The following is a 13279-nucleotide window of genomic DNA, read 5'->3' on the forward strand; positions in this document are numbered from 1 at the left end:
AAAAAGTATTACAGACTGTCTTCATTTCCAGTTTATTCAGTGTCAGTTTTGTGTGGAGGAAATAATGGAAGTGATTGCAGACTGATGTGCTGTATTAGAGATACTGGGTGCGTGACTATTTATGTGCTATGGGTGGCCCAAATTGAGTATTAAAAAACAAAATCAAGGATCCAAAGTTACAATTATGAAGAGTTACTTGTTAACAGAGTTACTAACAACTTTTTGAAATGATGCTATGATAAAATTGTTTAAAACTATTGCTGTTCTGGGAGCAAAAGAAGCAAAGTGGATATGAGCAGGAACAAGTAAAAGGATGAAAAACTTGAGAGTAGATCTGCAAACAAGAAGCTGTAGAGCAGAACATCTATAGTTGCTTTTCAAGCCATAGTTAACTCAGGAGTTAGTAGGGAAAGCAGTAGTCCAGAACACTCAGCCTGCATTCAGGCTTCTTTGAAGGAACACGTGCAGAAATGTCCACTGCAGCAGTGTGCTTTGTATTGACCTATGACACTAAAGATAAATGAAGGAATGAAGCGGTGGTGCTTCAGCTTTTTTGCTGCCAGAAGGCTTTGTGGAATTGTAACTGTTCCTCCGCAGTCTCACTGGAATAAGGAAGACTTTGTATTTGCTCCTTGATATGGCCCATATGTTCAACATCAGCCAAACTCTGGCTAAAATGTGTTCAGATCAATAAAGTAGGTTCTCAAGACTCCTGGCATGACAACCCAAGCTCTATATCTTAGGAATTAATGGCATCATAAGTGGGCTCTGCTGACTGTTGTATCTAAAATACAGCATGTGTAGTTTACCATGTGATAAATCTAACCCAAGCTGATACATACCATCTCCTCAGACCGGTTTTAAATGGCTTTCTGTCCTACTAAGAAGACACAATTTCAATGTTTCTTTTTGTTAACTGGTGAGACAGTAGCCATGCTTTTCTTACTTAATGAGGTTTTGTCATATAGGTGACTGAAGTTTTAATCAGCCTGGTATCTAAATTGTCAAAATATAACATAAAATTTGTTGCAAAATACTGCATTTAACTGGGAAGCTCAGTTCTAATTTCTGTCAGTTGTTGAAAATACCGGGTCTAAACTGAAGAGGTTTTCTTGCTATTGACCACTTTTTCTGTCATAACGCTTGTAAGTTTGTGCTTATATGAACAACATATACGATATTCAAAATGCATCTCACCATGGGTAATAAAATTAAGTTCAATTTTATTCTAATGTCTAAATCTGACTTTCTGTAGAGAACTCTAGAAGAATGCTCTTTTGCTCTTTCCATGCGTTGATTTAGAAATACTGATCATAATCACCTTTTTTTCTCTCTGTTTGAAAACAAAATGAAAAGATTTTGTTTTCTTGTTGTGCTGAGGAACATTTGTTTGCTTTAAACCTCTATCTTTTTAAAAAGAAAAATGCAAGCTGAATGTTCACAGCAGAAAGGTTGACCATATGTGTTAACTCTTGGTGTTGTTTCTTTCCTAGGGAGTGCTGTCCAACATCTCTTCCATCACTGACCTGGGTGGCTTTGATCCAGTTTGGCTCTTCCTAGTGGTAGGAGGAGTTATGTTCATTTTGGGATTTGCAGGATGCATTGGAGCTTTGCGAGAAAATACCTTTCTTCTCAAATTTGTGAGTAGCAACTGTGGCGTTCAGTGGTTACATGGGGAAAGTCATGTTTGGTATTCCTGCTTCACTGTGTAAAGATATTTAAAGGCCTTTTGGGGAGCAGGAGGTGTTACTGATGTGAATACTGTTCTTTGAATCTCTTGATTTGCTTTATAGATCTCAATCTCTGCTGCTTACTATTGGGTTGGTTTTTTTTTTGTTTTTTTTTTTTATGTTTAAAGCTGTTGATAGTAAGAATCATAACGTGGAACTACTGCTTTTCATATGGGTATAGTCTAACGTTTTGACTTCGGTCACTAAGAGCCTGAATTGAACTTAGAATCAATGATCAGCTTGCCTGTGTATTAGGAGCAATGTATAATAAGCTACTGAATGTGAACCATCTGACTTTTGCTGTATAAGTTTCCCTCATGGTACACAAGAGATAGAACTGCTAGGAAGGCATTGCTTGCTGTGGTAAGACTCGGTTCTGTACTGTGTAGCTAAAAAGACCTTATTGCCATATGTAAATTTAAGATTCAGAATAAAATCGAGATATTTTCCTCTCCTGTCACACCTTCCAGAGTTGTGCTTAGCCAGGATACTATTTGTCTTTGTAACCGTTAACTTTAGTATACGTTCAAAAAGGTTTCCAGTGGAAAAATCAGCCTTCAGGTCACTTATTTGGCTCTCACTGACACATTGTATTGCAGGAGGAAGTTGACAGTTACTGAGCTGTTTATGAAGCAGCTCAAGATATAGTTCTAGCTTACTCTCTTCTTACCTCTATTAAATTTAAAAAAAAAAAAAAAAAAAAAACTTGTAAATTTTGGCTTTTTTCTCTTCTTTCTTTCTTTCTCTCCTCTAAAACGTACCCATCTGCTTTACCAGAAATAGCTTCCTATACAGAAGCTGACAGAGGAATTAAAAATGCATCTGAGCAAACACAGAGAGCATATTAAAGTGAGACTTAAAGGCACAGTTGCAAAAGAGATGGAATTCCAGTATATGAGGACCTCAGCGTGTGTTAAAACACTGTAGGCTCAATGGAGATGCTTTGAGAAAGTGGCAGATAGTTGCTAATGCCTTTGGCATCCATTGCATTTGCATTAATCATCACAGCCTCGTTTGGTTTTAGTGTGGATATGAGTCATTCCATAGACATTCCTCTCTGACTCAGTCATTAATTAATTTCTGTTGTTAGAATTTTTGCCTTACCCACTTAGGCAAAGTTTTACCAATGAGGATGTCTGAAGAGAAGGTCACTTAGACAGCATTTAAGTTGTCCTTTTTGTTGTTCAGTACCTTTCAAAGTGGGGGTGCCTACACAGGAATTTTACAAGAGTTTTCAAAGAGCCTGGCAGTCGGCCAGGCAGTAATGTTGAAATTTAGAGTAAACTATTTGAGCTTCTTTGGAATTTCCAGTGAAATGTCCTGCTTTAGGTGCCAATGCTTGTGTTCACTGACATTTTTATTGTTTGCTAGAATAAAATTGAGAGTATTGTACTTCAGCTCTAATGAAAAAAAAAAAAGAATTTTTAATTTTAATTTTTTTGTCTGCGTGAATAGGTTGAGTTTCTCTGGAACAGACAAAGCTTTACCAGCACACATAATTGCAAGCCTTGAAAAATACATTTTTGGCAAGACAGTAAAATAATTTTCATGTTTTCCTTTTTCTTCATAGTTTTCTGTGTTTCTTGGAATTATTTTCTTCTTGGAACTCACTGCTGGTATTCTAGCATTTGTTTTCAAAGACTGGATCAAGGACCAGCTGTATTTCTTTATAAACAACAACATCAGAGCATACCGAGATGACATTGATTTGCAAAACCTCATAGACTTTACGCAGGAATATGTAAGTAGGACTATGTTTAATTTTTAATGCTTGATTTAATGAAATACCTTCTCTGTTTGTTACTTCCTGTTTGGTTTCTTCAAGAATTAACAAAAATATACTAGAATGTAATTCTTGTAATATTCACAGACCTTCTGCAAACACACAGTACCTATGAAAAGTGGCTTGTTTCTTGTTGTTTTATACAGCAAAACAATTACAGTGGAGAGTTGGGGTGATTTATTCATGAAGGCTTTTAAAGATAAGTGTGTCAAATTGACTAGGTACCGTAAGAGTTTTGTGTTCAGATTGTTGGAGCATATTTGTAAGTGTTTATAAAGATACTTTGGAGGGGTGGGGGGGTTGAGAGTGGGGGTTGCTTTCAAAATATCTTATTGTAGGAACTGTCACTTCTGTTTAAAAACAAAAACAAAACCCTCAATTTTTTTAAAGCTTGATGGAAACTTATTCTGTTATGAATTGAATATTGGTGATGTTTTAGCAACATTAGAAGTGCTACGCCACTCTGCTGAGTGACAGAGATGTGGGGGCTTGTTGAGACTGCAATGTTCTATCTCAAAAAGATTCAATGTATGTAGCTTAATAAAGTGGGCAATTCCAAATATACTTACAAATCTCTGAAAGACACTCCAGCAGCACCTGAAGGGAAAGGAAGATTGAAGTCAGATGCATGTGCTTGTGCAGATTCTAAGGTCAAATTTGCCAGTGTGTAAAGGAGTCTTGCACTGAATTTCACACAGAAGCCATTTTGCCAGTACATTCTTGCTCCAGCACTCTTTTCTGGTCTATGTTATGAACTTCACATTGAATTTGGCCCTACATAGTTGCATCACTAAGCGTTCGTTGAAATCGTTATGTCTCTTCATTTTTACATATTCTGCAAATACAGTTATTCAGTGTTTGGTTTGCTTCTATATGCCTTGGGGTAAAATGTGAGTAACAGAATGTGGATCCTTGTGCTCATTTGAATCTTTTCCAGTTTGAAGAAGGCCAGAGATCTGAAAGCAGTGGGGCATATGTACATAACCAAAAGGCTATAATTCAGTTTTGGAGTAGACTGGCACTAGGTAACTGGATTAGCAATCTTGACAGTTAAGTCAGAGCAGCATGAGTCTGGCCAGCAAGTCACTTTTTCAGCTAGGAGAGATGAGGCTTGAAAACAGCCTATTTCTTTTAATGGAACTGTATTTACATCCAGAGGAAGAGAATTGCCATTCCCAACACTTTAAAATGTGCTTAGTTTTATTTATTTATTTATTATTAGTATGTTTTTAGTTGGCATAGATGGGTTCCTTGGGCTAGATTCTGGAGTGCTGTAAATAATCAGTGGTCTGCTGAAGTCTAGTCTGTTCTTTTCAGGTTTGGCATTTTTTTTACCAGAGACCAAGTGTAACATCTAGACTATTTACTTTGTGAAGGATTCTGGTTTCCTTCAGTTAAGGGTTACTGTGATGTGCAGTAAATGCTGAATTAATACTGACTAGTATACAGCCTAGCAAAGATTCCTTCAGACTGGCAAATGGAGTAGCTACACTAGTGCAGCACGTACTGCTCATCAGGTCTGTTAAGAGCTCATGGCACACTAGACGGGGCAGAATATCACACTTCATATACTGTCCCTGGGGTGTGAGCTTCTAGAACTGTGCAATTCTGTGGCTTTAGGATATCAGTTTGCTCTGTAATTTTCTTTCCAAAGAATAGCATTGCAGGGTGTGAACAGAACTGTAATCCCATGGTAATTTTAGAATAACTTAGTAGTTTGGAGTGGTCTTTAAAAATTAAATTATGTCCAATTAAATGAAGTAATCTTGGATTCTTTATGGAAAACTAAAAAGAAACCAGCAGTAATTATGCATGCTTTAATGCTGAGATTTGTTGATACTGAAAGACAAAAAGCTCTCCTTTCTGTGTTCTAGTGGCAGTGCTGCGGGGCTTTTGGAGCTGATGACTGGAACCTCAATATTTACTTCAATTGCACAGATTCCAATGCAAGTCGAGAGCGCTGTGGTGTGCCATTCTCTTGCTGCACTAAAGACCCTGCCGTAAGTCAGTCAAGAGAGTAAGAGGGGTCTGTTGTTCAATTTCAAATGATTGTATGAGATTTTTCTGGAAGTCATGCGTGATCTTAATTTTTTATTTTATTTTTATTTTTATTTGAAGCACAGCATAACTACTAAACTCTACCGGCAAAAATCCAGAACTAACTTAAGACTTCACTGTATGCTTTTCATGTTTGCTGTTTTTCATTAGAATGAGAGAAGCACAATTTCGGCTGAATGTACATGTTAATCTTTGCAAGTATAAAAAGTAGAAGTCCATAATGAGTTGAAGGATGTGAGCTTTTAATTGATTATCATCAGGATACTTCATTTGCTGCCTTAAAGAATAACTGTAAGATCAGACACTGTAAGCAGGTATTGCTCATTATTTAATGGAGTGTCCAGAGGCTGTAGTCATATTGACCTGGTTTGTGTTAGGTGTAGTAATAAGTGACAGCCTGTGTTTTGAAGAACTGGTGTATGTTTTTGTTACAGTCTTTAGACAGCCACAGAAATTTTTGTGCTCTTTGTCTTCTTTTAAAATTAGCTTGTCCTGCAGTTACCTGAGATCAAAGTTGAAGGGTCAAACGTTGTTTGAAGTAGCAGCTCTTCTGATGCATTTTCACATCCTTTTAAATAGTTCTGGTACATCAAGCAGAAGATGCTGGGGCTATATATTAATAGTACAGACATGATCAAAAGTGTAGGGAAGCAGTTCACTGACGATGAGAAGCTTAGAATAAGGATGGGTTACATGGCTAACATCACTACTTCCAAACTCAAGATTGGTGCATGCCTTAGAGTAAGAGATCTGGGGAAGGTGGCAAGAGGTTTGTGTTGATGAGTAAGGAACTCATGGATAAAGTAAAAGGAAAGAAGAAGGTCCATGGGATGTGGGAAGAGGGCCTGTCCACCTGGGAAGAATGTAGGAATGTTGTCAGGTCCTGTTGGCATGTGATGTGGAAGGCTAAGGCTGTCTTGGAGTTAAACCTTGCAGAAGAGGAGGTAAAGGCTAACTAAAAATGTTTTTTAAGTGTGTCAACGGTAAAAGGAAGAGTAGGAAAATGTGGGTCCCCTACTAAATGAGGCAGATACCCTGGTAACAGTGGATGCTGAGAAGGTGGAGATTCTGAATACCTTCTTTGCTCCAGTCTTTAATAGTAGCCCTCAGAAATCTCAGGCTCTGGAGGTAAGAGAGAGAGAGTCTGGGGAAAGGAAGACTTCCTGGTGGTTTAGGAGGATCTGGTCAGAGAGTGTCTAGCTAAAATCAACTCACACGAATCCATGGGCCCTGAGGGGATGCACCCTTGTGTGCTGAGGGAGCTGGCAAAGTTATTGCTGAACTTCTCTCAATCATCTTGAAAAGATCTTGGTGAATGTAATGGCTGACACATCAGAAGGATGCACTGCCATTCAATGAGACCTGGACAGGCTGGAGAGTTAGGCAGGGGGGATCCTGATAAGGTTTAACAGGTACAAGTGTAGAGACTTGCACCTGAGGAGGAATAATCATGCATATCAGTACAGGTTAGGGGATGACCTGCTGGAGAGGAGCTCTGCAAAGAAAGACCTGGGTATTCTGGTGGACAACAGCTTTGCCATGAGCCAGCAGTGTGTACTTGTGGCCAAGAAGGCCAGTGCTGTCCTGGGGGCGCATTAAAAGGAGCGTGGCCAGCAGGTCAAGGGAGGTGATCATCCCCATCTACTCTGCCCTGAGGCCACGTTTAGAATACTGTGTCCAGTTCTGGGTTCCCCAGTTCAAAAAAGACAGGGATCTCCTAGCAGGAGTCCAGCGAAGGGCTGCAAAGACGATTAAGAGTCTAGAGCATTTTCTAGTGTAAGGAAAGGCTGAATAACCTGGATCTATGTAGCCTGTGTGTGTGTGTGTGTGTGGGGGTGGGTGGGTGGGTGGGTGGTGGGGGGAGGGGGGGGGGAAATCTGATTAATGTTTATAAATATCTGAAGGGAGGTGGGAGGCAAATGAGTGCAGTTAGGCTCCTCTTGGTGATGCGTAGTGATAGGGCAAGGAGCAGTGGCCTAAAATGTGAACACAAAAAGTTCCATACTAACATGTGGTAGAATATCTTTATGGAATGAGTAATGGAGCACTGGAACAGGTTATCCAGAGAGGTTTTGGAGTCTCTTTCAGTAGAGATATTCAAGACCTGTCTGGGCACCTACCTCTGTGACCCATTTTAGGGTACCTGTTTTAGTAGGGGAGTTGGAGTTGATGATCTCTTGAGGTCCCTTCCAACCACTATGATTCTGTGTAAATTATGTGCAACTCTGCATATATTTGACTTTGTAGTTTAAAAGAAGCAGCCTGTGAGTGCTTGTATAATCTGGTAGGTCAGCTGTGGCTCAGGTGGTTATTTTCCACCTGGAATGACTTCTAGATCCTTGAATATCTGAGTCCATAGCACTAACTAAAATCAGGTGAGTTGCCAGCAGGCAGCTCAGGTGCTTCCTGCCTTGCTAATGCAAAACAGTTACTCCTTTGGCATCTAGTTGCTTCAGCTGTTGTCCTCCGTAGCCCTCCATTTGCAGATGCTGCGTTCTGGTTCCTCTGCAGTTGAATGCATCTTCAAACTAGTTTGAATATTCCTTGTGAATATCTATGTGTCTTTTAACAAAGTATTATAACAAAATGGAAAGCATATTAGGCTAAAGCCTTACTTTAAGCTCAGGATTTCCCCATAATGTTCACCAGTCTGCCTACCTACCCACACATAGAGTGCATCACAACCCAGTTTTAAAAATACAGTTGTTATAAAACCAAACCAGTGACAGTGCTACCATGTAATCCTATAAATACATAATCTATGCTAAAATTTTCTGTCTGTGTATATAGTTATTCCTTTTTTAGGGGGTGATGCAGTAACCAGAAACTTTAAGATAAGTCTCATTCTTATTCCCCGTAGAGAAGTAACACACTTAATTGCCTTTAAAATAACAATTGCCTAATGCATGTAATGAATTTAACCAAGCTGTGACAGGTTAATTGTGTGCAATGATATATACAGATTTATTCCATGGGAAAGCAAATTTGTGACTTTTGGAATTAGAGTGCTGTGTTGGACTGATGCAGAAAGTTATGTGCATGCTTTCTTCAACAGGATTTGCTTGTGGTGTAGCATTTAGTTTAGCTTAAATCAGAAAACGATAAGTCTAAGCTAAGCCAAAGCAAATCTCCTTTGAAACAAATTTAGATTCCTTTACTTCACTTTGTACAACATTTCAACTTGTTAAACTACGTTTTTCTACAGGCAAGGCCTAGAAAAGTTGGCATATTTCCATTTCATTCTTCATGCTTTCTATCAGTTATCAGATCCTGAACTTAAAGACAGAAGGCATTGGTAATAAAGCAAGTAGATACTCAGCATGAGAAAGAAAGCTTAAAAACCCTCTCTTGAAATCTTATCTGCTTGTGAATTGCTTGGCTCTCTGATATGCTAGGAACAGGAGCATTCATCTCAATAAAAAAAATAAAGATTGCTCAAGTCCTAAAGGTCCAACGAGGGAATTCAGTTTGGGCAACTGACAGGATTGATACCTGTTGATGTACTTCCTGAAGAGGTGGAGGAGTTTAAGTGCTAATAGAAGGATATTTCTTCTGTATGGCTGTTATTTAAAATCTATCTTTGCCAATCTGTCTTTCCCATAATTTGATTAAATTGTGATGTTCAGTACACCTAGCTAATACTGGCTGATATTTCATTGAGCAGCTCATTCTGCTCACTGTTATTATATGAGCCAGTAACTTAATATTTTGCGGTTGTTGCAGCAGAGTAGTTGCTTCACTTTATTGCCCTGAAATACCTGCAGTCAGCATCAGCTTCCACTGGGTAGCACCTGTTCAGTAAGAAAACTCTGTCATAGCCTGCTGAAGGTGCTTGAGGAGTTCTGAAGCAGAGTCAGTAGGATGAAAACTCCTCCTTTGATATCAAGATCCCATAAGAAAGAATGGGCACTAGTAAACATTATCCATTTCTCCTTTTTCCTCTATTACTTTGGAAAGGAACTAGGTACCTATATATATTTCTACATGCATCCTGTAAGAGCTTAGTTTCTGCAAATGGAACCGCTCCTTGTTACCTCTTCATGACTGAGCCCTGAAAAGTTTTAACTGTATTTTTTGTAAACAGACAAAACTTTTTGAGTGGAAAGTTCTTTTGCTTCAAGCAGATGCATCTTAATCCTTTTGCTTTGATTGCATATGGAATGTGGGAAATGATTTTCCCACTGCGCTCCTTTGAAAGCTGAAAGTATTCTTCACCTTGTGTTTTTGTTTGTTGCTAATAATTGACAGCACTGAGTGGAAGAGAGAAGAAGAATCTTTTAAAAAGTAGTAAGAAGACCAAAACTGAGGTGATTGTATTACTACAAACAGGACCAGCTCTGGGGAACTGTGACAGGATGCTCTGAAGACATTTCTTTTCACTCATTTGCCTCCTGTTTGTCTCTCTTTCCTAGGAAGATGTTATTAATACTCAGTGTGGCTATGATGCAAGGCAAAAACCAGTAAGCATTTTTTTTTTCTTCTTCTAATGTGTTCTAAGAATCTGAATCCCTCTGGCAAAAACAGGTTATTTTACTGGTGGGATAATTGAATGTAACAACCTCTTTTTTCTTCCTCTGGCAGGAAGTTGATCAGCAGATTGTTATCTACACAAAAGGCTGTGTCCCTCAATTTGAGAAATGGTTGCAGGACAATCTTACCATAGTTGCTGGTATATTCATCGGGATAGCATTACTGCAGGTAAGTGCAGAGTTCCTTGTAATGAGTTACATAGAAGAATAGCAGAGAAATTAAACATGCAGGTGCTGGGTAGGGACTGAATATGAGAATTGGAAATACAAGTTTCACCCAGAAATATAAGGTCTGTAGAACGTAGTGAGGTGCGCAAAATGCTTGAGGCATTTTTGTGTGTGCTAAGAGGTACTTAATTTTTGTCAGTAAAGATTTTCCTTTTCAGCTGTTCACAGGTCAAAATAACACTGTTAGATAAAGATTGGCTAGAGATTTTTAAGCCCGTTCAGATCTACAGTTTCTGATGGTGTTTAAATGAGCAATGGAATGCCTTTACAGTTGCATTTGTGAAGCAAATACAGAACAATTCAATTTCCTGGAACCCAGCAATGCTACAAAAAGATGAGGGTTACAGGAGTCTTTCAGTACTTCTGCCAACACTTACTGTTAGCTTTCTGTTGCTTGTTTTCCTAACAAAGTTTTGTATAACTGAAGGAGTTTACCTGTGTGAAAAGAGTTGTCCAATGCTCCAAATGAATAAACTGTTGTCTCTTCCAGATATTTGGGATTTGCTTAGCCCAGAATTTGGTTAGTGACATTGAGGCTGTCAGAGCCAGCTGGTAAAACTGCTGAAGTAACCACAACAAGACACTGGACAACCGAAACCCTCTGAAACCTCCAGTGTGTCTCTCCGACACCAAGCTGTATGGACATGGGTGACAGGGAAGCCTTCTCTCCCACATAGTCTCAAGTTTAAGTTCCTGATATTGCAGTGAACTCATATTTCTTTGGGGTGGGGGTTAGAAGAGTGGGCTCTTTAAAATCTGCTGCTCACTGACAATTTTTTCTTTTTTTTTTTTCTTTAAACCACCATTTTGAAAGCTGTTGAGCCGTGAATCTCTACTGTATTCTTGATCCTGAGTAACAAGTGGACACTTTTTAAAAATTGGTGTATTCAGTGGGACAGAGTTGCATTATTGTTATCTGTGGATATACTGTTTATTCTTCATGCCATGAGCTCTTAGTAGCTGCCAAGTATTCCTGAGATGGTCGCTCACCTCACCACTCTAAAGGAACAGTCTTCTTATTTTCACAGATAAACGTAGCTGCAGGCTTTCTATGCATCTATTGTACAGTAAATGAAATTGTTTTTAAGACAAGGGAAAGTTACTTTTTTTTTTTTTTTTTTTTTTTTTTTTTTTTTTTTTTTAACACAAGGTTCCAGCCATCTCCCTGTAGTATTTTCAAGTTGGAATGAGCAAGCTCACAGGGAGAACTGCCTAATTTTATCAACATCTTTCTTCCTTTCTCTATCCTTGTATGAAGGGGAAGGAGTTTTATATTTGTCAAACAAGGGTTGTAGAGCCTTTAGTTGCTGCCATACCTTAGGACATCAGCCTCTTAAGGCAAGAATGAGATATAACTGTATAAATGTATGAAAGCAGTGTGGATATTGGGTCCAAGTGAATATTATTATTCAAAGAATGAATTATATATTAACTTAAAAAAAAAAAAAAAAAGAAAGAAAGCATCTGATATGGCTAAATCTTTTGTTTCTCTGGAATTTAGTGTAACCTAATATATTTAGGGATCTCACTAATATTATGCTTTGATATACTTGTACAAAACTTCTTTTAAGATAATTTCTAGGTCTGTTCCTATTTGAGGCTTTGGTCTTAATTTTTTTTTCCTTCAATTCTTTTCACTTGCATGAGCTGTGGAGTAAGAATCTGTGACACTCCAGTGCTTTAAATCTGTGCATATGTTTTAATACAGTCTGATTCAAACTTATTTATTGGTAAATGCATGTGATTATGGGAAGATCATATTCCATTTCTTTGCAACTTGGAGAAAACAGCTTTTACCAGAATAAATGCTTACTTTCAATGGACAAATCCTTGCTATGAAGATAAGTCTCCCTTTGTTGCATAAAATGCAACAACAACAACAAAATAATCTTGAAGCAATGGAATAAAAGTTCTAAAATAGAAATGTGTATTAGGATCAGCCAAGACACATACTCTTGAAATGGACAAAATTTGAAATCAAGCTCAGATCAGACTCCATCCACTTTAAAGTTTGATTTGTTGTTCTTGAAAAATAATAATGAATTTATAAACCTGACCATGACTTGGATAGTTCCATTGCACTTTGTACAAATTACTCTTCTTTTATGACCTTCTCCAGTATCTGCAGAATAAGCTCTGAAAGCTATGAGCTCTTCGCTCCTGCTTTGGTAAAACAGTGATAAAAACTTGTGTAGCATCTCTTTGCAAGAGATGATTTATCAGAGGAGTACATGGAGTAGAAGAGGTTAATGCATTGTTCCCTAAGTGTCCCTGCTGTGGTGGATGGATAGGAAGCTGCTTTGGTGGCCTATTAAGGTCTTTACTGGTTCCAAGACTCTTAAACATATGATTATATGTACCCTTGCATATTTTTACCTTTCTGTGCTTTAGTCAACTGTGTTTCTCCCCCCTCCAAAACTGGTGTTGGGCACACAGATGATCCACAGATGCTACAGAAAGTCCTTTGGTCCTTCTGTCTTTCAGTATTACCTCATTCTCTTCTGGTTAACTCCCACTGACTGTCTCTGAATCAGGCAGCCTCCATATCCTTTGGTATCTGCTGTGAAAGGCCAGCCATGACTCAGAGTTATTTTATTTTTTTTTAAAGCCTTTGCAAGCAATTATAATTCACTGTCCTTAATAAAGTTGGTTCCACCTCACCACAGTGTTATGTTTTTCTTAGACACTCCTCATCTTGAGGAGTTACTGGTGTTTGTTTCCCACAAAGGGACACACCATTTTGCCTGATAGCAGCAGGACAGATAGATCACCAGCACCTCTGATGCTGCACTGATGAAATGGTATGGGGAGAAATCAAAGAAGTCTGGTTCAGGAAATAACTCCTTCATTCAAGAGCCTTGATATATGACCCAGCACTTTGCTTTGAAGAAAAAAAAGTCTCTATTACAGAAACATTCCTTATTGCCACTGATCTTGAATGGTACTTCTGC

The 13279-nt window shown here is 38.4% G+C and overlaps 1 protein-coding gene across 4 annotated transcripts in view; it reads left to right on the plus strand.

The window, feature by feature from the left end:
* TSPAN5 (tetraspanin 5) overlaps positions 1-12988 on the plus strand; it is a 79876-nt gene extending 66888 nt beyond the window's left edge. For all 4 annotated transcript variants that reach the window (XM_052682146.1, XM_052682147.1, XM_052682148.1 and 1 more), the window contains 6 exons: positions 1494-1640; positions 3301-3471; positions 5388-5513; positions 9984-10031; positions 10153-10269; positions 10819-12988. In XM_052682146.1, the coding sequence (XP_052538106.1) occupies positions 1494-1640; positions 3301-3471; positions 5388-5513; positions 9984-10031; positions 10153-10269; positions 10819-10884 (675 nt within the window). In that variant the 3' untranslated portion in view covers positions 10885-12988. The remainder of the gene's footprint in view (positions 1-1493; positions 1641-3300; positions 3472-5387; positions 5514-9983; positions 10032-10152; positions 10270-10818) is intronic.
* Positions 12989-13279: the final 291 nt, after the last annotated feature.

The sequence above is a fragment of the Tympanuchus pallidicinctus genome, unplaced genomic scaffold (genome assembly GCF_026119805.1).
Source record: "Tympanuchus pallidicinctus isolate F22 unplaced genomic scaffold, pur_lepc_1.0 scaffold2, whole genome shotgun sequence".
In the NCBI taxonomy this organism is placed as follows: Eukaryota; Metazoa; Chordata; class Aves; order Galliformes; family Phasianidae; genus Tympanuchus; species Tympanuchus pallidicinctus.